The sequence below is a fragment of the Pelodiscus sinensis genome, chromosome 15 (genome assembly GCF_049634645.1).
Source record: "Pelodiscus sinensis isolate JC-2024 chromosome 15, ASM4963464v1, whole genome shotgun sequence".
Classification (NCBI taxonomy): Eukaryota; Metazoa; Chordata; order Testudines; family Trionychidae; genus Pelodiscus; species Pelodiscus sinensis.
This window is the reverse complement of record NC_134725.1, coordinates 30486969-30513391: the sequence shown is the minus strand read 5'-3', so window position 1 is coordinate 30513391 and position 26423 is coordinate 30486969. Positions and strand designations below refer to the sequence as shown.

The following is a 26423-nucleotide window of genomic DNA, read 5'->3' as shown; positions in this document are numbered from 1 at the left end:
AGAATCTACAACTTCTTCATAATGCATTATATCCAAACCATCAGGTGTTGTTTCTGAGCTGTGCCACACCTGCAGCAACATCTAGGGAAGAAACGCTTATTTTGTGTGTTGAAAAAACAAAAAAGTGCAGCAGGAAAGATGCAAATGTCACTCAACATTAAAAACCTGACATAGTTAAAAAAAAAAAAAAAAAGCCCAACCCCACTCTCTGAAACAATCAGCCACCACACACAGTCTTTCTGATGTTCTAAAATGAGAATCACTCTCGGGACAGTGTAAAAAAACCCAAAAACGTTGATAGTGATATATTCCTAGGCAATCAGAGAGATTCAGTTACACAGCAGCTGTCTATTCCAACAGGCAGTGGGAGAGGCAGAAAGTCTGTATGTCCTCGTGGTCTTTCTTTAGCTTGAAGAATGCAAAGCATTTACTGTATCCTTTCTCCCTCCCCCCCCCCAACCCCAACTCCACAGCGAGAAAGCAACGTGAAGGAAAACAAAGGTCTAATATTTTGTTCTTGAACCATGTAACTGCAGATATGATCCAACATCACAGAATGAAAAATAATACGAAGCAAAGCCTTTGTGTGCATCAGAAAAAAACACAATACAAATGTTTTTAAGTTTCTCATGAATCCCCTCCCACTGCAAACAAAAAACATTGACAAGGTCGTCTGAAAGGCTCCCTTGAGAGCTCCATGCTGGAGAGTAAACCTCTGTAAGGAAAAGAAAATCCCTCTTGGCTTAAAAGCAGTATATGTAATAAAGAAGAGGCCCTGCAGTTGTGGCAACATTTTTTTTAAACTAAGTTAATACATTCTACCGACGTACAGACAACTGCGATGGATCAACGAGACCTTTTTTACATTTCCATACAATGGACAAACTTGTCAAATCTTGCACACAATAACAGAACCTCTTTTCCAGGAGCCGAGACTGAAAGCAGCACGTAATACTGTTTTAAGTCCTTCCTCACGTCAAACATCTTGACATAATTCACTGAAGGTATCAAAAATATACCCTGTAGACCAATACATCATTTACAATTGCTTTTTTCTCACCATTCAGGAAACAATGCACTTAAAGCAACAGAGTCCCTTCATCTGCAGATTAATGCACCACAAAATGGGAAATTTCTTTTGATTACAATATAAACCGAGGGTTTCTGTCGCAGGACTTTTTAAAAAATAAATCCTTAGTTTTCTTCTTATTCCCCCCAACCCAATTTTTGTTTGTTTCTGGGGTCTGATCTTTCATGGCGCTGCTGGGTGTGGATGCCTGTAAGAAAAAACATCCCGAGCTGCCAAAGATGAACAAAATGGGGCCTTTTTGACTTTATAATTCAGTGGTGCAGCCCATGTGCTAATAAGCACATGGAATAACCTGGAAGCTGGGGAAGGGCAGTCTAATCCTATTTCAAGTACTCGATAGCAGGCAACATGGGTGTGCAGGCAGAGAATACATGCTCTATGTGTGCATATGCACGGACACACACATGTAGTATACGCACATGCACCCAAGCACTCTCACACTCCTCCCAACGTGGGTTTCCTCACCCTCACCAAATCTAAGGGGAGAACCGGAACCAGAGCACCAGCTGGCCTCCCCTGAGTAAACACCTGAGATTCAGTGAGTGGTGATTAATCAGGTGGTGCCCTCCTCCCCCCCATCAGCTGTACACAGACTGCAGCTCAAGTGTGAGGACACCAGTGCTGGAAAGAGAATTAGGCTGGGTTCCATCTGGCTGTCTTAAGGCTTTGGACTGAAGAGGATTCAGAAATTTCCTGATGTGAGAAATCAACCGATTGGAAAAGTGCTGCTCTAGCTTCTTTGCTGACAGCACCGTGGACTGTTGTGGTTGGTGTTCACCCTGGCCAGCTGACCGGTTTGTCTGCTCTGCTCCTGCTCTCTCGTTCGTTCATTCGCTGTCTGACAGCGTTTCATACTGGGAGCAGAGCAGGGGCTTGGGCTCCTCTTCCCAGGCGTGGTGCTGGCTGGCGGAGTTCCCTTGTGGAATGGACGCTGGGGGCGGGGCCGTCACCACGCCGGTTGGAAGCCTCATTGTCAGTGGGTTGTATGGAAATGGTGTGGAACCTGTATCAGGGCGGAATGAAAGAAGACACTCAGCAGGATCCAAGGGGCAGCCCAGGATGGGAAATTCACTCACCAGCCCATCCCCTTCTCCACATCAATATCATGGCCTTGTCTGAGTGCCCGCTGGCCATGCAGCACTACTGGCAGGCTCTGTTGAACAGTGGCCCAGGACTGGAAGGGCCACAGCACCTGTGAGTCAGGAGGATGATGAACCGGCACAGCCATGTGGGGCTCAAGGCAGGAATAGCTGGGGGTGCTGCAGATCAGGGATGGCAAAGGGTGTTGACAGGACAGGGCAGTGGGGGGTGGCCCAGGGGTGGGCTGGTAGATGGGGCCTCCACATCAGGAATGAAATGCATTGGCAGAGCTGTGTGAGGAAGCTTGCCTGCTACCTCTGTAGCCTAGATGTTTTTAGGCCCTGGTACAGGCTCTAGATGCATGGCTAGTGCTATTGGTCACTTTGCTTTTGTGGTCATCCCACTCTCTGTTCTAGCGTCTCAGTCCCAGGGGTCTCCCTGGGTATAAGCAGCAGTAACTTCCCTGCTGAGTTGAAACAGCTGATGCACACTGGGGTATCTGGAGGCAATATCTGCCCTCAGCCCCTCCCAGCAGACTGTGAATCTGAAGCCCCGTAGGAGGCAGAGTGGTAATACCTGCAGATGAAGGCCTGTCCTCCCAAACTCGATTGGTTAGCGGTGTCCTCCTGTTACAGTCCCCCTCTGAATGAACAGAAGAAACAGATGGTGGCCTCTCTCCAGAGGACAGGCCCGGCGCTGGAGACTTAGCCTTGCGGCTATTGGGTCTGGCAGCAATCTTTGGCTTCCCCCCTCCTCCTGCAAGAGAAGCACCCTGCTTTTCCAACGGACACGCGCCACATGGCCAAGGCTGCAAAGGCGACTCATGATTTTGGGGGCCCAACTAGAGATGCCTTAAAGTGGCCTGATTTTCAAAGGGTGGGTGCTCAGACCTCGACAATGTCTCGCCCCTTTAAGGTGTCTCTGGTTGAGTCCCTGATATCACAAGGAGCTTAATTTACGCCTCTTGGACATTCTGAATGGCATGTGGCACCTACGGGGGCCACCAGAGCTACAGGAAGCAAAGAGTGTGTCTGTATTCAGGGTGCTCTACCAGCAAACTCCTACCTGCCCTTTGCTAACAAGCTCAGTGACTTCACGGCCCTCTGCTGGAACAAGGCTGCTGCAATGGAACGGCTCAGAGGACCAAACACTTCCCTGATTTACCCTCCCTGCAACTCCATGGCCTTGATGAACTCAACTAGCACCATGAAGCAAGCTGCAGCAGCTTGTGTCCAGCACAAGGGCGGCATTCTTGGATGAGCTGAAGGGTCTGACCCCAGGAGAGGGTGGGCTGGTGAAAGGTATCTGTCTGCCTTCCGGCAAGGGTCTGGGAGAACCTCATGGAACACCTAAAACCCAGTGCTTGGGGTCTTCTGGGACTCAGTGCCTGTCCTATTGGGTGTGAGAAGGAACAGGCACCCACATGTACCTCCTTCCTCTCTACAGACAATGCAGGGCTGCCCTCCACCCATAGATGCTGAGTGACATTATGACCTGGGCCAGGGGTTTGCAACCCCACTCACTCAACCCTCGCCTGGCCATCCCTATCCTGATGGAGGGACAGAAGGGCCAAAGCTGAGTGGTGCTGTGAACCTGTGCACCAGGCTGCAAGGCCTGAAGCGAGGAGCCGGGCCCAGCCCTGCAGGACAGGAGTTGCTGCTGTGGGGTGAGTATGGGTGGCTTTGCTCTCCCAGTCTCCCAACTCTGAGCCCCTTCATCTCCAAGGCAATGGCTTTTGAAAGGGTGGGGTGGGGAGCTCGCTTTCAGATTTTGCCCTAGCCCCCCCAAAAAACCTGTATTAAAGGTCCATTCTGGTGAATTCCTCCCAGCGGGCACAATGCTGGTGAAGGAGAAGCAGCAGGGCTCTTCGACCCTGCCACATCCCCTGCTAGCTGGGGACAAGATGTAACTCAGTGGTTAATAACCCGTGTGGATGGCAAAGCAATTGCTATGTGGGGGAATGGCTGACTCTGCCCCTGCCCATGTTTCGGAATTCTCAGCTACCTTAAAGCTTCCCTCCCCTTCCCGATGCCTCCAACGCTGCATCCCTCCATCCCATGGGAAGCGAACCAGCCCTGGCCGCTGTGGGGCTGCCATTTGCACTGCTCCACTAGTGAGCCCGGCGGTCTGCCAGAGCAGTGATAGACATCACCAGGCCTTTGCAGTGGCTGACTGGTGGGCAGGCAAAACTAAAACTAAAGAAATGCTTGGAGCCAACCATCAACCTGGCCAAGAGTGGGTGAAGGCTGATCCTCCCTAGGGCTTCACTTGTTGGGCGCTCTCCCTGCTCACCCTGCTGCCACTGAATAAGGTCATTTCCCTAGGCCTTAGGGGCCACACACAGCCCTGCCCCAGAGCTAGGGACACCTGGGCTGTAGGAGAATGGAAAACTTTGCGCTTCTCTGCCCCCAGTGCCCACAATATTCCCTTCCCTGATTCCTGCCCTGGGGTGCGCACATTTTAAAGGACTGTGTTTGTTCAGGGAGCACTTTTCTACTAAGGAGCTTGGATCTCTCACTGGGTGGGGAGCTCTTGTGGGGCAATGTGACCTCAGGCCCTGATTCAGCAAAGCACTTCTGAGTGGGATTTCAATCAAGGGCTTTCCCTGATGCCCCCGGCATCTGCAGGGATGCGTACAGGCCTTGCTGAATCAGGCACCTTGCTCAGGTTTGGCACTTGTTTTAAATGCACACTTCTCGGCCATGCCTTTCTAAATAAACTTTTTACATCGTAAGAGAAAAAGGAGATGAAAAGAAGCCAGTCAGTGTTTTAGAGGAAAAGCAACAGCGCCTTTTGGACGTTAACGTCAGAGATTCTGGGATTAATCAGCAAATTCACAAAGCTCGGAGGACACACACAGACTGAAGAGGATACAAAGAAGGACAAACAACACAGCAAAGGCGGAAAGGGCTGCAGACCTGGCAAGGCGCGCATGTCGTCATTCCGTCCGTCAGCAGCGGTTATGGGCATAGCAGCGGGCACACCTGTGCTGGCATTCAGAGAGTTAAAAGCATTGGCACTGAGAGGCGAGCGCTCTTCCCACTGCTCGTCATATTTACCCATTAGGGCCTTCCTAATTATTGCCTCCAACCCCATGTTGGTACTGGAATTGTCTTGAACCGCCTGGCTTCTACAATTGATTAGCCCTGGGAGATGAGGAAGGGGAAGGAGAGGTGAGGGGTGGGAGAGGAACCAAATAAGAAGAAAGATGGGGGAGGAGGGAGAAAGGAGACAAGGGAGAAGGGAAGAAACAAACAGTCAGCACATTCTTGCAAAGCAACAAAATTGGTCATATTGTTTTAAAGCTCTGCAGTGCACTCCGTCCCCCCGCCCCGCCCCAGGGCATGGCAGGGCTGGGGGAGCAAAGGGGAGTATAAAACTACTTGCTGAGTGAAGAAAGGTCTGAGGCATGGGAGAGATTTAAAAAAAAAAATTGGATGGAGGCCCCACAATGGTGTGGCAGGCTGCGGGGCACACATCCTGCAGCTGGCAGTGCCTTGTGGGCACGCAGCCCAGCAATAACTTGCTGAGGAATTGTCTTAGCTCTCCTGTGGGGCTAATCTCTACTGGCTGTGAGGGAGAGAAGCAAGGGGAGGCCAAGAGAAGAGAATCTTTCCCCGTGCTGTTTAATTCCTTCTCAGCCCCCTGCAACATCTGTTGCAGTCCCAACTCCTGCACCCCTGGGGCGCGCACACGCACCGCTACAACTCAAATGTCACGAGAAAACAGGATGCAGAAACACAGTGGTGTGTCTGAGTACTTGTGAGTCATCAGAAGCCATGCAGTTATAGTGCAGCGCCGCACGGGGACGGTAGGGCACTCGCTCAGCCATGGGACTGTCATTCCCAGCGCATTGGTTACAGGAAATGAGCAAGGGCAAAAACTTAAAGAGTCAAAATACAGGCATGAAAATAAAAGGCCATGTTCCCTTAATCCACACTTTGGTGCCTGCAGCCCCCTCTTCTAGCCCCTAGCAATTCTCCTGCATCAGGGGAAAATTGCAGTCACACAGACCCTCCTTATAGCTTGCACGTCTCCTTAGCAGTGGGGGCACACACATGTTCATTCCTCCCCCTGCAAAAGGGCAGCTCCCAACACATACGCTCTGGGGTGAGTGTCCCAAACTCACCAACACTCCCAACGTTTGTCCCTTCTGTTTTGCTCAGCTCCAGCACTACCACCCTTAGCCACAGGCTTTTCCCTGCAGCACATCTTGCACCCTAGCTCCTACTGACATGGACAAGGACCGGCAACCCCACAGTGCTGCTAGGTCACAGCTAAAGGGGCTGGCCCGGCTGTCAGATGAGTCAGCTTCACCACTGTGCAGGGTCTCCCAAACGGTGGGGTTTGGGGACAGTGCAGCCAGAATCCTAGAGCTCATTTTTCATCCCTGGGAAGTTTAACCATTTCTAGACCTTCTACAAAATGACCAGCCCTGTAGCAATGCCACTGAAGTCCATGTTCTCAGATTGGGGGACTCTGTGAGGAGGGCCACATTGTTGTAGGTTTCGGTGTGAGACACAGCACCAATGCACATAAGACACTAGGTTGGTCTAACTCATGAAGCATGCTGTGATGCCTGTATAGACAGTGCTTCAGTGGAGAGGCTCAGGGTGCGCTCCCGGTAGGAAGCTCCCATCCCCCTGGGAAGCAGGCTTTGCAGGATCCTCTGCATAGAACGAGGCCCTGTGAGGTGAAGCCAAAGTCACCCAGCAAGCCAGTGGCAGAGATGGGACAAGAACCTTGTTCCTGACCCTTCCCATGTCTAATCCCTCCACCAGGCCTCCTTTCAGGTCTCTCCACAGATTATTTTATAGCTGGGTGAAAAAAGAAGCCACTGGAGATGAAAGGTGGAGAGCAACCCAGTTCCCCAACCTCTGACATCTGAGGAGGCGCAAGTCTGAACTGGGGCAGGCAAGCCTGCTACTGAAGAAGCCAGGGGCAGCAACCGAAACCTGAGCCTATGCCCTAGGGTGGCCTGACAACTCTTGAAAGACAGGCCATCATTTGAGATTCGCAGACTCCCCTCAACCCAAGGGAAGAAGATTGTGGGACCCCTCCTACTTCCCACAGGAGCTGGCTATAGGCTCATGTGGGAGGGAGGGTCCTCGCTGCCCAGGGCTGCTTGGCTCCCTGTTGCTATGGAGTGCGATAGGGTCACTGATACTGTCCCGGACTCCTTCTTGTGTGGAGTTGGAGTGGGCAGGAGCAGCAGGGGCCTGGCAGCTTATATGGAGAGTGAAAGAGACATGCAGAGCTAAGAGTCATGGGCTTGGCTCTTTGGAGCCCCACAGGGCTCCAGTCATAGGCCTCACTTACAGAAGTACAGTCTCTCCACTTCCAGAGCCCCTGTCCTGCAGAAAGGGAGCAGAAGTCTCTTACGCACACGAGCTCATTGTTACTCAGTGGTGAATGCCCATGGGCAGGTAGGAAGAACTGTAGTAAGGCACTGGGCCTGAAAAGATTCCCACACTCTTCTCTGAGAGCAGCCTCAGGCTGCAAGAGAGCTCCTAGAGGCCAAATGCAACTACCGTCGTTGCTAAAACTGTGTCAGTAACGGAGTGGGGAGCGGGGGACCTCTGTTCCCATGGCAGCAAGGAAATTTCTGTTGGCCCATCGTCAGAAATGGTAACTCTGGATATGGATGCACTGTTGTCTACCTATGGATCTGACCAGCCCCACCCACTCCCAACTACCCCTGCAGAGACAACTCTCAACTGCTGAACTATGTGCTAGGCTCTGCAGTACCACAATGCCCCCACAGCCTGATCTTCCAGACTCTCTCTGTCAAGTTGCCATCCTCACCCCTGTCATTTAAGACTCTCCGCAGCCAGCCCCCTTTTCCCATCAGGCTTCAGTCATTTTGACAGGAAGCTCTTCAGGGCAGGGATGGTCTCTACATCTGGAGTGCACAGCAGCTTGCGCAATGCCCAGACTAACCAAGCATTAACTTATCACAACATTTGCAGCTGGATTGTTACTGAACGAGGCTTTAAAGCCTGAAGCATCTTCATTTCAAAGTAATTTTTTTGTCTGTAAAGAACCAACATCTGAGCCCGTCTTCTCTCTCTCTCCCACCTTCTGAGCTCAGCCAGTCATTGCTTTGTCCGGCATGTGTCCCTTAAACAGGTATTAATAACCCAGTGTGCCTGATCTGTGTCCACTGGAGAAAGCCTGGGACACCACGTGGCCCAACCTTAGACATGTGGGGCCTTTCTGCTTCCAGCAAGACATACGTCTGGGGAAATGAAACAAGGAGTTGGCTGGGAACTGAGGGCAGCCTCTGCTGCATTTTGGGGGGGGATTATACCTCTGTCAAAGGCCTGAATTAAGTGGCCAAAGTCTGGATGGGAGCTGCATGATCATTGAGTTGCATCTCCTTCCTACCAGATACCTGAGAACCTCATCCCTGATTCCAGCATCCAGCCCATCATGTGTGGCGGAGTTAAAGCCTATTGTTCTCGCTCCCTTGTGTTCTAGATCTAGCCTTCCCATTTGCCAGCTCACACTCTTACATGAACATTGGCTCTGTCACCTCACATCTCTTCACGGCAGCAATCTGCCCTATATAATGGCCCTCTGCCAGGAAGAGTCCATTTAAAGATATGGTTTCCTTTCACTCACCTCCCTGTTGGCATTACCTGATCTCCTCCCAACCCACACAACTGGCCTTAGGCCAAAACCCTCCCTGCTTGTAAGTATTTATGTATCCTCAAATTCTGACAACGTGGAGCAGTGATGGGCAACATAGGCTACTGAGAGGGCTGCATGAGTGACCTCCTTCCTCTCAGTGGGCTGCAGGATTGTCCTACCCAAGATGCTGTCTTGGGGTAGGGTAGTTTTGCTAAAGTGCTTGCGTACCTAGAATTTGCAGGCATTGAACTGTAGCACCACTTTGGCTACAGAGGGAGCACACGGCTCTCACAGTTCATGTTGTGTGCAATGAGAATGCACTTCACTTCACGTGCTCTTGCTTTATGTGAGTGTCCCTTTAGTGTCACTGGTAGGAAAAAAGTATCATGGACAGAAACCAGCGGTAATGGCTGACACTGAACGTGAGCAATGGCAAACAAACTGTCTGGAGGGCTACAGGTAGATAACTGATGGGCCATGTGTAGCCCTTGAGCTGCATCTTGCTCTCCACTGACCAAGAGGCTTTGAAAGGAGGAGGCTGTTGTAGCCTGCAGTCAAACAAAGCAGCTTTCAAAACGGGAGAACAGGATTCACCTATTCCCCTAGCCTCCCACCTTTCCCACCAGGGATAGATCATATCTCATTACAGCAAACAACACCAGAACCCACCAAATTTCCTCTTCTCGGGCGGTGGATTCTGTATGGCCTATGGCAGAGCATGGCATACAATAAAGACATATCAGGACTGTTACCTGGTCCAGTAATGGCTGGCATGTTGAAGATCTCTGTCCCAGGCTGTCCAACATCTGGAGGAAGACAAAGAAGTCCCTCAGCATGAACTGCAAGGCACAACAGGTAGCTCCTAAGGGAGCATTTCCTTCCTAACAGAGGATCATGGGATACACAGTTTGAGGCATCCCCACCCACCTTACATTAGCCACAACGACAAAATCTCAGGCCACGTTCGAGTTGTGGGTGGGTGGGATGAGGAACTAGAATGTATCCTCTCTGATTTTAAAGCAATTCAATTCCAAAATAATGAGTAGTCCCTGGGCATTCCAATCAGCGTCAGAGACTTTCCAAGAAGGGCCCAGACCATCCGTGTTGTATGAAGCTCTTCCAGATGGTTTGATACACAAGCAGTGGCAGTGCACGGGAGAACACTGCTCTTACCAACTGGGCCATAGGCAGAAATAGAGACTCACAGGTGCAGGTTTAAACTGCAGCAAGGGAGGTTTAGATTGGACATTAGGAAAAAGTTCTTAACTGTCTGGGTGATTAAACACTGGAATAAATTGTGTACGGGAATTGTGGAATCTCTGTCATGAGAAATTTATAAGAGTAGGTTAGACAGACATCTATCAGGGATGATCTAGATGGTGCTTGGTCCTGCCACGAGGGCAGGGGACTGGACTTGATGATCCCTCAAGATCCTTTCCGGTTCTAGTGTTCTATACCAACATTAATGCAGCAGGGCTCCAGAAAACCATGTGGATGCCCACCAGTGACATCCCATATACCACTCTCCAGAGAGCCTGGCCTCCAGCAGGCTAAGCTGGGGTACAAAATCCCAGAGCTTTCTCATGGTGTTTCCAAAGGCCCAGTCCCTCATTTCCAGAGAGGACTTTAGTTCATGCACTCAGTGAGCGGGAAATCCTATGACAATATTTTTCCTCTTAGCTGAGCTGTTTGACTTGGGTCTCACTTTCCCTAGAATAACAGCAGTTCTCATCAAACAAAAGGCGTTTCCTATCTCTGTCTATTTTCCTCTGATAAGGAAATGAGAGGAGGGTCACTTGGTTCAGCCACACATCCCCAAGGGACATAAAGTATGGGTTGGATCATGGTAACAGCACCGACAGGACGAGACAGCTCGGTCCTTCTTATCCAAGGCAGCTGCTGTCAGATGGATTCACATTGAATTAGTATTGACTGTATAATGCTGGGCTCAATTAAATTTCACTCCTATCTATTAGCAGGTAATGAAAGACGGGGATGAATTTTGAATACAAGGCCGGCTGGGTGTTTTTTCAGAGTTGTGCCAATACTGGTGGTGGGTTGAATGTGGCTCTCTGAGAGATGCAACCTCAGGAGGCAGAATTCAGGCTGGCTGGGCTGCCATGAAAACATCAACAGCTTTTAAGACTCCTCTATTCAAGGTCATTAGTGCTGGTGAGTGGGGTGGGAGTGACAGGCACAGCTCCTGGGAGACATCTTTGGGGTCTCTCAGAACCCCAGCCTCGCTGCTGCATTATCAATGTGGTTTGCTATAGCGGAGAGGTTTGTTTGACTTACACTACAGGCCCATGACTCTCCTAAGACATCTGCCCATGTCTCTCTTCTCCCCATTGGCAGCTCTCCCCACCCTGTTCCTCTCTTTGACAGATCTGTGCAGTGGGAAGACACTGCACTGAGATAGCTCTCAACATGCCTGGCCACTGCATGCACCCTCTGCCATAGTGCATGATCTGGGCACTTGTATGCAGGAGAGGCCCTGGAGGTGCTTTCCCAGCTGTATGTAATGACAAGCCACTGCATGGAGGGGATAAAAGCATGGAGTGTGTGTGCGCGCGAGAGAGAGGGGCGGGGTGTGTGTGTGTAGAAGAACCTGGCTTCAGACTGCTCAAGTCTGGGAGGTGAGGCCACATCCCTTTCAGGCATGACAGCAGCCATCTGATAAATAGGGTTTCTCTGGAATGCCGTCTCTCTTTGGTTTTCATCCCATTCCACCCCATCTGGCTGCTGCTATGTGAAAGCCCCAGCCTGAAAGCCTTACTATACTCCGTCTCGCTCCTGTTGGTCGTGCCGAGCTTTTTGATGATCTCTTGCTTCTTGGATTTCACCATGGCAGAGTTGCTCTCTGTCAGTTTGCTGAAGAAGGCTGGGGGTTGGGTGGTGTTTCCTGGGGATTTGGAACCCATTCTGTAAAGCAAAAGGTTATCAGAAATGGCTGCATAGCACCCTTCTGTCTGCTGAGTCACTATCCTATTAGTCACACAATCCTTTGAATCAGCCCCCAGGCCTCCCTGACATATGCAGTTTCTAGCTTAGACTTATGAGTCAGGTTGTCTTCACTTTGAGATTGATCAAATGCCCCTAAATAGAGTGTGGCTAATTCTTCCTGGAAGTCCCCGATCACAAAACATCACTTGGCTGACTTCTGGCCTAGTTCTTCTTACTCTAGACTGAATGGCCCCAACCAAATCTCCACCGGATCTTCAATAGGGATGTAACATCCCATTTAAAAGTTTAATCGGGATGTTTAATTGATTAAATGGCCTGCAGCACAGCTGGCCCAGCTGGGCTGGGCAGGGAGTGCCGCAGGCGGGGCCTTTTCTGATTGGGCCAGGCAGGGTGCAGTGCAGGTGGGGACTACTCCGGTTACCCCTTTAAATCTCTACCTTGAAATCCTCTAGCCAGAAGTGAATTGTTCCTGCTCAGTTGAACACTGGAGCAGAAAGATTACATGGTAAGGCATCCTGGCAGAGCTGCAGGACAAAGGCAGGGGAGCTCTGAGCTGCCAAGACAGGCTGGCCCCGAGCTACGGGGGAATCAAGACACCTGGGTTCTCCTCTTGGAGGGCTGTCTCTGCATGTGATCTTGGGGCGAGTCACTCAGCCTCAATCTGTTCCTCTGCAGCAGGGATCAAACACTGCACAGAGGGGTGGGAAGAATTAACAAATTGTGCTTGGAGAGCCACAGACAAAAGGCAAAGAGGTGTCCCCAGCCAGGAGATGTCAGAGGGTAAGACTTCATGCTGAGGTTGCAAAGCAAGTTATTCCTTCACCCCTGTTATTTGGTGGCTCATCCAACCCCAGCAGTAATACAAACAAAGAAAGCCAGCAGTCAGCTCAGCAAGCCATTGCAGGCCAGGCCCAGAGCACTCAAGGGCAAGCAGCACAGAACGGCAGCAGATCACTATAAACTTCCGTGCTCCAGGACAGCCCAGCTCTGACTCAGAGCAGAACCTCAGGGCAAGGAAGAGCCCAGAGTATTGCTTTTGTGCTGTAACCCCTGGCCAGGTAGGAACAATCCACATTCCTCGCCTCCTGTGATTACCTTTGCTCTGACTGTTCTCCCTCTCGGTACAAGATCGGGTAGGTGGTGCTCCTTGCGTGCTCTGACTCTCCCACACTCTCTGGTGGTGAGACAGGCTCAATGCAGTCATCTGGTGCACTCCCAGCAGCTGCTTTGTTTTGCTCAGGAGATCTGAGGACGGCACAGTGAGAGGCTGTTATTTCATTACAGTGCTCTTAACCTCTGCACAGCAGCTCCAAGGGAAGGGAAGAAGAGGGATTAAAACTGTTCTGCAAACCAGAGTGTCACGGGAATGGGGGAAAGCAACCACCCAAGCCTTTAACATTATCCTTAAGATGCACCTTTATTAAGAGACTCAGAGGAGTAGTTGTATAAGTCTGTAACTTAAAAAACCGTAAAAAACGAGTGATCCTGTAGCACCTTAAAGACAGCAAAAACTATATGCTATATAGATATGTATTGTTAGTCTCTAAAGGTATGTCTACACTACAGCACTAATTCGAACTAAGCTAATTCGAACTAACGCATCCAGACTAAAAAACTAGTTCGAATTAGCGTTTTGCTAATTCGAACTAGCATGTCCACACAGAGCGGACCCTGAACCGGGGTTAAGGCTGGCCGGAAGCAGTGCCGGCAGGGCATCAGAGGAGGACTTAGAGCGTGGAGCTGCTGGTTCAGGCTAGCCGAGGGCTGTGCTTAAAGGGACCTGACCCCCACCCCAGACAGACAGTTCTCAGGGGTGCCCCGCTTGCAAAGCAGTCCTGGCTTGGATTGCCCGGAGTACCCACACTGGGCACATCAAAGCACTCGGCCATCAGCCCAGTTGCACTTGCCGCAGGCTGCCATCTGGGGAGAGGGGGCAATTGGGGGGCTGCAGGAAAGGTTCCACCCCCAGAAGCCCGCAGAGCCAGCCCAGTCCTCTCCATCGGGGGCTCGTACCCCATTCCTCCCTCACCTCCTTCCACTTACCCCTCCTTAGTCCCCCTTCCTGATGTACAAAATAAAGGACAATTGTGTTCAAAAACAGAATCTCTCTTTATTGAACAAAACTGGGGGAGACTGGGAAAAGGAGGTGGGAGAGGGGAAGAGAGAGGGTGGGAGAGGGGAGGGCAACTACAATGATGAGGGGTTTGGAACAGGTCCCATATGAAGAGAGGCTAAAGAGACTGGGACTTTTCAGCTTAGAAAAGAGGAGATGGAGGGGGGATATGATAGAGGTCTATAAAAGCACGAGTGGGGTGGAGAGGGTGCATACAGAAAAGTTCTTCATTAGTTCCCATAATAGAAGGACTAGAGGACACCAAAGGAAAGGAATGGTAGCAGGCTTCAAACTAATAACAGAAAGTTGTTCTTGACAAAGCAAATAGTTAACCTGTGGAACTCCTTGCAGCAGGAGGCTGTGAAGGCTACAACTAGAACAGAGTTTAAAGAGAAGTGAGATCAATTCATGGAGGTTGGGTCCATGGAGTGGTATTAGCCAGGGGGTAGGAGTGGTGTCCCTGCCCGAAGTTTGTGGAAGGCTGGAGAGGGATGGCACGAGACAAATGGCTTGGTCACTGTCTTTGGTCCATCCCCTCCAGGGTTCTTAGGGTTGGCTGCTGTCGGCAGACAGGCTACTGGGCTAGATGGACCTTTGGTCTGACCCAGTACGGCCATTGTAAGCTCAGGGCTCAGGGTCGGGGGTCTCAGTGGACCACCTTGATTTTCATGCAAACCTGCTCCTGGGTGGCCAGGCTGGCAGCTCTCCTGCCCTAGACGGCCACTTTCCTGTGCCTAGTGCGGAGGTCGTGGACGAGGTCCACAATGTCTGCACTGGACCAGGCGGGTGCCCGCCTCTTGCAGTCCTGGGCAAGCTCCCGGGAGCCGCCAGCCTGGTCCCGGGAAGAGGGGGAGGGCTGGGGGGCATCGGGTGGCTGGCTCGAGCTGTGCCAGGTGCAGGGTCTGCTGGCTGGATGCTGGCAGGCTTGCACCTGGCACGGGCACCGTAGCCAGCCCGTGCCCCTTTAAGGGGTCCAGGGCCGGGAGAGGGGCAATAGAGTTTCCCTGGTGTTGGCCAGAGTGGCCACCAGGGAAACCTGGGGAGGGCTAGCCTCCCACTAGTTCGAATTAAGGGGCTACACACCCCTTAATTCGAACTAGTAAGTTTGAACTAGGCTTAGTTCTCGTAAAATGAGGTTTACCTAGTTTGAACTAAGCGCTCCGTTAGTTTGAATTAAGTTCGAACTAGCGGAGCGTTAGTGTAGCGCCTATCAAAGTTAATTCGAACTAACGTCCGTTAGTCTGAATTAACTTTGTAGTGTAGACATACTCTAAGGTGCTACAGGGCCACTTGTTTTTTAAGTTTAAGAGAGTGCCACTTTGTGTGTTTCTGAACCATTCGCCTAGAGTTGAAGACTAAATTTAGGCAGACCCCCTGTAGGCAGCTCATGGGCAATCCCTGCAACTGGCTCTAATACATTTACAATGAAGAAACAGGGGAACTAGACCTGTGACTTTGTGGCTCAGATCAAATGTCCTGTCAGTACATCCTCTCTCTGAGGCAATGTCCTGCATTGCAGTAAGCGGGACCTCATCTAAACTTCTTTAGAATGCACCAAAGCTGTGGGGCTACAAAGAATTAGCCCTGGGAGGGAATGGTTCTGCAGAAAGCATGTTCTACTGCTGCAGTGTTAACACATCGGGGCAGTCTCTAGCCCCAGTTTGGACACTCTTGTGTCTCTGAAAGTGCTAAAATGGCAGGTGGCCCAGAAAGCACAAAGGCTCAAAACTCCACCAGTCGCCAGGGACAGAGACTAACAGGAGCTTTCTTTGGGGAATTTTTTTGTTCCTGTTATTCTCTCCTTGGTCTTTAGTTTTATGTTTTTAGTACTAAGCATACTGTTCCCACTTGAAACCAACAGGAGACAGAGCCTATCCCCCTCAGTGGGAATGCAAGGCTCTGCTGCTGAGATACCATCATTCCAAGAGCTGGGGTAAGAGACCTGCTGTTTCTGGTTGCTCATGCTGGCAGGTGGGCTTGCTGAGCCTACTCTGGGCTCTCAGGGGAGCAGAGTATGTCTCTGCAGCAGGAGGAGGGATGGGTCCTGCAGGGAAAAAGCCCTAAGAGAAGCCAAGTTCTGGAGAAAGCCCAGGATTAGGTTGTTTGTCTGCACTAGGAAAGACGACATGTTTTCAAAGCATGATCACTAACACGTTAAAATTCTCATGCAGCTGGAGCAGGCTGCATTAGTGGGTGGACATTAACCCGATAGGTGGAGCCTTACTCTCCCAATGACCAGCTAAGCTGCATTAGAACTACAAACTTGCCTCTTCTTCACTAGGACGTTTGCCTGTGTCCCCGGCCTTACAAACGCATCCTTTCCCCATTGTGCAGATATGGCCACAGAGGCCAAGCATGAGCCGTAACTCTTAGTGAGGGCTGGAACAAGGTGGGAAATGCACCTCCTAGCTAACGCCCTCCCCCCCGATCAGACACTGAACTCACCTCCTGTCTGTCTCGCTCTGGGGGGAGATTCTAGAGGCCAGCACATGCTCCTGTGGTGGGATGTATGCTTCACTGGGCGTCCTTCGCAGGTCCAGCACGGGGCACGGGGCCCCAGGGAAGGAGTACATTGGAGTCTGGAGGTGGGAATTCAGCTGCTGAGGATGATGGCGCGTATAGTCTTGTGTAATAACCTCCTAGAATAAGAAACCCTTGGAGTCAGCACTTCCATCTGCAAACCTTCACCAGGCAGCAGCTTGCATGGAAGGGCAATGTGGGGGATGGGCAGAAGAGCACCTCCACAGCTGACTCAGAATTATTTCTCCCCATCTATGGATGCTGGATGGTCAGGACATGGTGAAGCACTTTGCAGCACTCTGCTGCCTCTGGAAGTAAAAGGCCAGAGGAGCTGCTGCAAAGCAAAGCAAACTGTCCCCTCCCCCTGCCCCCTCACAGGGGCTCCTGACTCCACTCCAGGCACGCTGTTTGCTGACCCCATCAGAGATGCCCCAGAATAATTCCTGGCTGGGCGGACGGAAAGAGAGGCTAATTACACTGATGTGCTGAGCCAGTGTGACCACCCGCTGCTGGTGGCCTTTGGCATTGTGGGCTGACGGCAGCAGCTGGCACGGGGATTGCTGGCCTTCGGGCAGCTGGCGCAGGTGCTGCGTGTGAGCCGCTTCTGCCACAGAGAGCTTCAGAGAGGCTGTGAAAAGAAAAAAACAGTCATAGCAATCACTCAGCAAATCCACCCACCCAGCGCAGATCCTCTGTTCTGTCCTTCCTCTCTCAAGTAAAGAGTTCCTTTGAACTATGCTACTCACTCAGCAGGACAGGGGTTAAGGAAGCCAAAAGTCATGCTCCAGGGAATTTGGGGTTACAGCAAGGAACAGGGAGCCAAGAAACCAGGTCTCCATCCCCCACTCTGCCAGTGACTAACTCTGCGAATCTGAACAAGGCATTGGAGTGCTCTGTGCGTCAGTTTTCCCACCTGTAAAATGGGGCTAATATTTGCTAGTCACTGAGGTGCTTGCTCATGCGTAATTAATGAGTGAATTTTATGGAATGCTTTCGAAAGTGCTTATGTTAATTGTAGAATTACACCACTGACAAGTCTACAAGGTGCTACAGTTATCCTTCAAACGCCAGTGCCAGCTAGGTATGTAAAATCCTGTTTAACAGATTAATCAGTTAAATGTAATATTTAACTTGTTACCCAAGTGGAGCATTCCCCCTTGCCACATGCTGCTCCAACTGGGCTGGAGCACCCTTTGCCCTTTGTGGGCCCAGCGGGGCTGGAGCAGCCCCTGCCCATGATGGGTGGGGAGCTGCTCCAGCCCCCACCAGTTAATCAGAACCACTAGAAATCACCTGTTCAGGGTGATGCTTACTGATTAACCAGTTAACCTTTCACATTCCTAGTGCCAGCTCCAGCAAAACATACCTAGGCAGGCAGGTGGGCTCTCAGCTACCCACCGGTATATTCCATCCTCCTCCTAAGCCTCTCACACTTTCCCTACCATTTCCTCCTCCCGCTCAGCCTGTCTGTCTGTCTGTCTTCCCAGTGCCCTGAATGGAATGAACTCTCTGTCCAGTAGTACAGCCAGCCGGTACCCTGGCTCTCTGCTCTCAGCTCTTCCTGCTGGCTTATCAGTCACCATACACTGGTCCCTGACAGGCACCAGCAATGCTCGCATGGGTAGTGCCTGGACACTCTCTTGGGGCTTTGGTGCTGTACACATACCACGTGAGCAAAAGTCCTGACCCTGAAGAGCTCACAGCATAAATGAAAAGGGCGGATGAAGAGTGGGACGAGAGAGTGACTCAGCGAAGCTCTCAGTAGAAGCACACAGTAGAGCCAGGAACTGAACCCAGATCTCCTGAGTCTCCCTCCGGCTAGATCCTTGCAAAGCAGAAGCTCCTCCGTTCAGTTCAGCTGTCACCACGAGCCTCTGCTCCCTGAACTGCCCACAATGTGATTTCAGGGAACGCAGCCTGGTGCAGACACAGCCTGCTGTGTGTGGGTGGAGGAGGGCTCCTTCGCCCACAAAGGGGAAGAGGAAAGAGCCTCATGTGTTCTTCTTGTCCGCCTTCAACTGGGGTGTGAGCAGCGCTGGGGATTATGCATGAGGCCTCCTGCCCTGTCAGATCAGCCTCACCTGGCAGCTCCTCACCTTGTGGTTTCTGCCTCACGTTGTGCTCCCCGTGCCCTTTCTCCACGTCTGGCAGCCCCTTTGCCCCTTTCTCGTGGGATACGCTGGGCGAGCTCACCGGGCTCACCGCCCCAACACCATCAGGGCTGTAGCGTCCGTGGAACCCTGGGGAAATGCAAGCAAGGGCCTTTAACATCACTCGTTTCCTCCATTCCAATTAACCCGATGTCTCCTGCTGCAGCGAGATCTTCCATCTCAGCTAAGGCCAGAGACCTTGCATCTAGTGGCACCCACTGGGCGGTGTCACAGGGGGCACTGAGGGTACATCTCCACTCCAAGCATAGGCTTCATCTAGCTATCATAGGTAACAAAAGCAATTGGCATGGACTCCAGGGCAAGCTTGCTGCCCAAGAACATCTCCACGGTCCCGAGCAGGCTTATACTTGGGTGGCTACCTGGTGCTGAAGCCTGTAACACTGCAGCTACCATCCTGTTGTTACCCAAGCCAGCCAGACTGACATCTTCATGTGCAGTGGACATAAAGCCCCAGTTGCATCGACCTGTACTTAAATCTTTAGAAGAATCATCTGACAATCAGCAGAGACATATTCAAGTATAGAGAGAAACACAGACAACTACATTTCCCTCTTTTCACAAATTTGCTTTGCAGTTCCAATGGAAAAAAACAACAACCCTTCTCCCTTTTCCTGCAGAGTTGGAAACCCCAACATGACAGCTCAAGGAACAAGAGTCAGGAAGTGAAACTGACCAACCAGGATTCACACTTCCCGTGCCAGGGAAACACAATAAATAAACAAAAGCCACAAACACACTGTGAAAAGCAAATGACTATCAAGGTAGGTGGTATTTTTGCTGGTGGCTCTCAAAAGAAAGCCAGTATCACACTACTGCCAACCTTGACTGGTCAAAAATTAAGAGACGGGTCACCACAAAACAGTGGGATTGGCTTAAAAGCCATGAGATAAAATAAAAATACTAACAACAATGCCTGAGCTTTTTATTGTTTTTCTTTGTGCCTCAGGGGTGTATGCAGGTCACATGTTCAAGCTTTTATCTGCCACCCTAGGGCGAGAAACTTACTTGGTTTTATAAATGAAAGTTGAGATTCTCCAGGAGCTGGGGTGTAAAAGGAAACATCAAACACTGCCAGAACTGTGAACAACCCTGACAGCCAGCAACATGGCATCATCATTATCTCTGCCTTACAGACAGGGCCACTGAGCCGAGGAGAGGTGACGTGACTTCCACTGGAGAGATCGAGGGCAGAGCCAGGAAGAGGACAAAGGTGTCCTGAGTCCCAAATTTTGTGCCCTGCCCACTGGAAACACTGTCTCTCTGGTGAAGAAATCTCATGAGCATAGTATGACTTTGCTCTTGACACACCTTTAGCTTCCTAACTCTGAGTTCCCAGAAGTTATCAATCACATGGTTTCTGCCTGGCTCGGCAAGACCTGTGTGTTTTTCACCAAGGGCTTCCTTGTCACCAGAGCATTCTCTCTGGGAGCCATATCACCTCCAGCATCTATACTGAACTCATGCCCAGACCAGTGTTCCCTTTATTTTTTTATGTCCGTGTGCAGAATGAATTTTGTTATGTGCACCAATACGGAGATGATGAATCACACATAGAATTCATTATGTGCATGGACGATCTGTGGTGGGGATGGGGCCAGTGTGGGAGAATTCGGCTTCATTTCTGGGGAGCCTGCTCTCCTCTGTCCAGGCAGGGCACTAATGACAAGCTGGGCTCACTCACGGCACCCAGAGGATCTCAACGGACTCAAGTGAACCATAGGCAGAGATGTGGGATGAGTGAGAGACATGCCCTCCCTACACACATATGTGGCCTGTATTAAGGGGCCATTCTGCTCACCTCCTGCTTGACTGGATTGTTAGGTACACCCCTTCTCATGCAGATTCAGTGGTTCCAGTGCTGTTACTTCTTAGGGTGAGTTACCCCTCTGCTGAAGAGCCAACCCCTAGTAGCACTGGGTCTCCACCCCACTGTCAAAGGCTTGTTCATAGTGACAGGACATTATCCCTGAGCCTCTGAGCTCAATCAAGGCTGGAGCCAGTGGTGGGAAGCAGATAGGGGCGGTTGGTGTGCATGCAATACTGCAACTAGGGTTACCAGGCAGCTTCAGAAAAAATACTGGACACACTTGATGGGGGGGGAGGGACTGGCTAGGAGGGAGGTGGGGCTGACAAGGGGAGATCGGGAGAAGGAGAACCGGCTGGCAGAAAGCAGGGCTGGTCGGGCAGGGTCAGGGGGAGCGGGGCTGGCTGGAGTGGGAGTGGGGGGAGAGATTCGGCCGCAGGGTAGCGGGACTGACCTGGGCACATGCAGATCTCAGGGTGCTACCTGTCCTGTGCACGGTTCTGGCGAAGCATGAGCAAACTGGCTACAGCTCCACAACACGCTTGAACAGCGCTCTGGAGCACGGACAGGGCTTCTCCTCCTCCCCAAGGCGTCACTCCTACGTCAGATGCAACCAGAGGCTTTCAGCGCCGATCGCGCCCTGCCTCCCAGCCATTCCCCCCACTCCTGCCAGGTTTCCATCAGGCGCCCAGCCGGAAAACCAGAAAATACACAGTTGTATATTGCACATGTCTGGTATTTTCTGAATTTTTTTACCAGACTGAATACCGGACACCTGGCAACCCTAATTGCAACACCCACAAATCAAAGTGGCTTGGAGAAAGCTGTTTGTGTGTACATGGTGCCACTGAAGGAGGAAGAGGCATAGATGTGTGAATGGCTAAGCACAGATCAGAGAGCATGGGCTGGAGGGGATCACTAGAAAGGACAACAAAGTAATAAATAGCTAATGCTTGTTTCAAGATCATTTGGGATCCTGTGCCCTTAGCTCGGGCCTATGTATCACAGGAACACAGCCCCTCTTCTCACCTGGGATGGCCAATCAGAGCAGCACAGTACAGCTGTGGCTCCAATAAAAGGGGAAACGCATTGACAGTAGCATCCCTGCTCATGTCTCTAGGCGGGAGCACCTCATCCTTCCTACTGAACTAGCAGGATTTCTAGCCACTGCAAGGTGGAGCATTGCCACTCCCAGCTCTATGCATGGGCTCAGAAGAAATCCTGCTGCTGCATAAAAATTCCTGATGGAAGGGCTTGTTCAGACTTATCTGAAGAAAAGTGATAGAAATGTAGCCGTGTAAGTCTGGTGTAGCTGAAACAAAATACAGGACTATGCAGCACTTTAAAGACTAACAAGATGGTTTATTAGATGATGAACTTTCATGGGCCAGACCCACTTCCTCCGATCAAATAGTGGAAGAAAATAGTCACAACCATATATACCAAAGGATACAATTAAAAAAAATGAACACATATGAAAAGGACAAATCACATTACAGAACAGAGGGGGGATAAATAAAAAAGCAAATTGAAAGAGCCAAACGAATACCTAGAAACCATCTACTACAAGACAGACCCAAGAAAACCAACAATAGAACACCACCTGTCATCACCTACATCTCCCAACTTAAACCCGTCCAACACATTATCAATAAATTACAGCCTATACTGGAACAGGACACTAAACTCCAAGAAGCTCTGGGAGACAGACCCATAGTCTCCTATAGACAACCACCTAATCTCAAGATGATTCTTACCAACAACCACAGGACATACCACACTAATACCAACCCTGGTACTTTCCCTTGCAACAAACCCCGTTGCCAGCTTTGTCCACATATTCACTCTGCTGACACCATTACTGGGCCTAACCAAGTGAGTTATAAGATCAAGAACACATATTCCTGTGCATCCAGAAATATAATCTATGCTATCATGTGCCGAAAGTGTCCGTCTGCTATGTACATTGGACAAACGTCTCAGACACTTCGCCAAAGAATCAATGCCCACAAAACAGACATTAGACAGGAACACAAAAAAAAAACAGTTGCTTGCCATTTCAACCAGAAAGGACACTGTCTCATGACCTAATCACATGCATCCTACTTCAGAAGACATTCAAATCTACACTTGAAAGCAATCCTCTGAACTGTCATTCATGCTAAAATTCGACACTCTCCGCAGGGGTCTGAACAAAGACCCCAACTACCTTACCCATTACAAAGATAGCTTCCCCAATTATCACCTCTAATACCATTAACTCACAGACATCTCCCCTTCCCCACCTCTAATATCATTAACTCACAGGCATTTACCTTCCTTTCCCCCCCCCCCCCCGCATCCCCTCTCTGTTCTGTAATGTGATTTGTCCTTTTCATATGTGTTCATTTTTTTTAATTGTATCCTTTGGTATATATGGTTGTGACTATTTTCTTCCACTATTTGATCTGAGGAAGTGGGTCTGGCCCACGAAAGCTCATCATCCAATAAACCATCTTGTTAGTGTTTAAAATGCTACATAGTCCTGTATTTTGTTTTATCTGAAGAAAGGCTTTAATGTGTTTTACTTGTATCAGGCAAAAATGTCCCACTAAAGCCAAAAGGGAGGCTGTATTCATAGCTGGCGGAACATCCTCAGCTTCAGTGCAGCTGGCTGAAAAGGTCCAGTGACAAATATATCTGCTTATCAGTAAGATCTTGAGGAGCCAAAAGGGGAAGATTCAGAGAATGGAGCCAGAAAAAAATTATCCTTTCCAGTCATCCCTGTGGACTGTCTGGTGCATACCATGCACTTAGATTTACATGCACGGGAGTGCAGTGCTAGGATCCAGTGCAGATGTTCAAGAGAGATTCACAGAGATAACACTGTTGCATGCACAGGGGAACTATAGGTGAAATATTACATGGACTGAATTATTATATATATGAACTGAATATTTAAATTGGACCCAGGGATCTGCCGTGGGCCAAAACACAGCTGTACTCATAAGTATCCCGATAGGCACAGGCATGAAAACACACAGACACAGGCACAGGCACATTCATCAGCAGTTTCACCCTGATAAACATATTCTACTTCATTTTGTATCTTAAGTTGTTGTGCTGGGTTAAGCCACTGCTGTGTTTCATTCCGGAAGTGATTACATTCCATTGGCAGCTACATGATCCCTGCGTAAACAGTGTTCCCTGTTGAGTTGAGCACTGGCTGCTCAGGAGAGATTCAAATACTGCCCACCTGATTAGCAGAGCACTCACAGCTAGGTTGTGTTTCTATTGGTGGTGCACATTCATACATGCCTCAGTGCATTTAAAAATTAATCTTCACATGGATGAAAAAGATTAGAGGGAACTTTGATGTACAGTAGACTGTCTATACTTAAAATCTCATATAGTGTCTGTCACCATGACCTCTAAGCATTGATATATCATTGGACTGGAAAATTGATATACAACTTTGGGATTCATCAAATTCAAAGGCATTGTGCAAATGTAAGACATCTTTCTTCCTTGACACAGCTGTCCTGTTAAAACTACACATTCCCTAGCGCTCCCCCCAGATTGTTTGAGTTATCCATGTATGCCACATGTGAACTGCTCAGTATAGTGACATCAAAAATTTAAAATAAATACCAGGAAATGAACAAGATCTGCAAAGCAAGAACTGGCAAATAATTTTTTTTTTTTACAAGGGGAGGTTAGATTTTTAAAGCAAAATAATATCAATAAAAAAGACTACAATAACAAAAAATGATTCCAAAAAACTCAGGAAGTGGAAGAAGCCAACCACCAAAACGTGCAATTAAAAAAAAATTGGTTTTGAGGCCACAAACTTGGACTAACACCCACCCCTCCAATTTCTTACCAGCACTAGTAGAGTCGTTATTTAGCGAGCGTCTTTCTCGCTTCCCCTTATCGCAAGAAATTTGACGCATGATAATCACATCTATGAAGCTGGCCGCTGTCATGGTGGTCTTACCGAGTGTTCGGAGCTCCTGTTCCTGCATTGAAAAGGATTTACTTTGACTCTTTTCTCTACTGTGCTGCTCATTGGCCGGGGCGGCATGCTGCTGATCCAGGGGTGGATGAAGTGGCTGGTGTTTCCCCTGTCCTCTGCTATACTGCTGGGTAGAACCTGGCCCGGTAGCTGGTAAGGGCCGGGACTCCATGACTTTAACAGGTGTTGATGACTGTTCTAGGCCGGTCCCACTGGGCAGCTTTGAGGTGAATATGTTGTTGTCAGTCTGAGGGCGTTCTACCTTGGCTTCTCGGGCCCTGGAGGCCTCTTTCTGTAGGAGAGCTGGGTCCATCATGGCTGCATAGCTGTCTGCCCCAGTGATGGAACAGCGCAGGGAGGATGCAGTGGGGAAGCCTGCAGAGCGGATGGGCGAGGTGGTGGTGGTGGTGGTAGTGGATCTTGAAAGCAAAAGAGAAAGCAGAGAGAGTAGGATCATGCGGCAGAGAGACACTGCAGCTTTCCCACCCCCACTAGAGTGAGGCCCTTTGCACCTGTCAAACCCAGTAGCTCTACAGTATTATTAGCTATGGTGTAGGCTACTTGGAGGTTAATGGCTCCAACCACGCAACTATGCAAACCAGAGACAGGCAAAGGCCACAGTGCGTCTTTCTTTGAAAACACAATAGACAGAGCCTGACTTTGGTCCCATTTACACCAGTTTGGACATCAGCAGTAACTCCTCATCCGCACTGGCGTATGGGTGTGGAAGACTCTGCCCAAGATGCATTTATCCAGAGTGGTTGCTTCCCCATTTAAAACTTAGGTATTGGCTGCACTGGGGTCAGAAAGCCCAAGTGTAGTGTAACACGATACTGGAGAACAAGAGGAATCAGGAAACTTCTAGCTTCCTGGAGTCCCACCAGCTCTGTGTGCCTTTCCACTGAAATGGACTCCAGGTTCTTTGCTGCACAAGGGGTGGTCAGCTGGAGTGACCAAAATAATGGGGCAAATCCTGGACCCTTACTCCAAAAGGCAGAAGAAAACTTCTCACTGAGGCAAGGCTTGGTGGATGGGCTGAGTCAGACCATCGGGTTTTGGCCCAGAGTCGATAGTCCATGACCTTCCCCCTGGGAAGCAGCTCCCAGCAAAAGCCACTTGGAAAGGAAAAGACCCAGTCAAAACCAGCCAGCCCCTTCATGGCTCCTGTTAAGGGCCGCTCCCATTGAAATCAATGACCAAAAAACGTCCATCCATGTCAACAGTGCAGGGTTAGATCCTTCATAGTCCAGAGCCCTCCACCCCACAGGCCAGGACCCGGGGGAGTGGCAAAGCCCACACCCACCGCAGAACCGACGGGGTGAGGCTCTCCGATGAGATGACCTTCATGCCTGTGTTGTGCAGCACGCTGGGGCGCTGCTGGATGGTTTCATGGGTGCGAGGTGAGGCTGGAGAGTGCTGGTGGCTGTGAGAATGGGTGGTTGAACGGCTGCTGCTTTGCTCAGTCCCTGCAAGAAAACACAGTGAAGAATCTGAGCTGGAAGCCACTATGAAAAACCCAGAGGCAAGGGACAGCAGCAGAGCCACCACTGTGCACTAGATGTATAAACTGGATTCCTCCAAGCCTACCTGGTCTCCAGATGGGTGCGTGCTCCACGGTTGTGGCTGCTAGGAAAGATTTCTCCCGCTCCCGTTCAGAAGCCGATGCTCCTGTCTGTTTGGTCATGTGTGTGGGGCCTCCTGGAATTCAAAGGCAGCCAGTGAGAGAGGGCCCTACAAGCAAGAATCCTTGAACGCTGTAGTTACAGGATCTCAGCACAAGCTTCCTAAACCAGAACCTGGTAGATAAGCAGAGATGGGGGCCTGATCCCACCTCCACCAGGGTACAGCAGGGGCAACCATAGTGCCACTTTCTGAGCATGAGTATCTATATTAACTGCACGTTTCCATCAGTACTCAAAAGGTGTGAGAGATGCGCTTGGCTTCCAAGATGGCGCATTTGAGTGACAAAAGAGATCAGGTGGTTTCTGCATCCTTGCCTACAGGGAGACACAGCCCCCAGTCAGCGATTGCAACCCACTGTGACTGAATGAGCC

The 26423-nt window shown here is 50.2% G+C and overlaps 1 protein-coding gene across 30 annotated transcripts in view; it reads right to left on the bottom strand.

The window, feature by feature from the left end:
* Positions 1-780: 780 nt before the first annotated feature.
* NCOR2 (nuclear receptor corepressor 2) overlaps positions 781-26423 on the bottom strand; it is a 494549-nt gene continuing 468906 nt past the window's right edge. For 13 of the 30 annotated variants that reach the window (XM_075898490.1, XM_075898481.1, XM_075898483.1 and 10 more), the window contains 12 exons: positions 25957-26067; positions 25673-25835; positions 24238-24788; positions 18482-18640; positions 16877-17028; positions 16326-16519; positions 12863-13012; positions 11580-11725; positions 9556-9609; positions 5089-5316; positions 2747-2926; positions 781-2093 (listed from right to left, as the gene is read on the bottom strand). In XM_075898490.1, coding sequence (XP_075754605.1) covers positions 1918-2093; positions 2747-2926; positions 5089-5316; positions 9556-9609; positions 11580-11725; positions 12863-13012; positions 16326-16519; positions 16877-17028; positions 18482-18640; positions 24238-24788; positions 25673-25835; positions 25957-26067 — 2264 coding nt within the window. In that variant the 3' untranslated portion in view covers positions 781-1917. The remainder of the gene's footprint in view (positions 2094-2746; positions 2927-5088; positions 5317-9555; positions 9610-11579; positions 11726-12862; positions 13013-16325; positions 16520-16876; positions 17029-18481; positions 18641-24237; positions 24789-25672; positions 25836-25956; positions 26068-26423) is intronic. The other 17 variants (XM_075898485.1, XM_075898504.1, XM_075898508.1 and 14 more) reach the window with 11 other exon arrangements.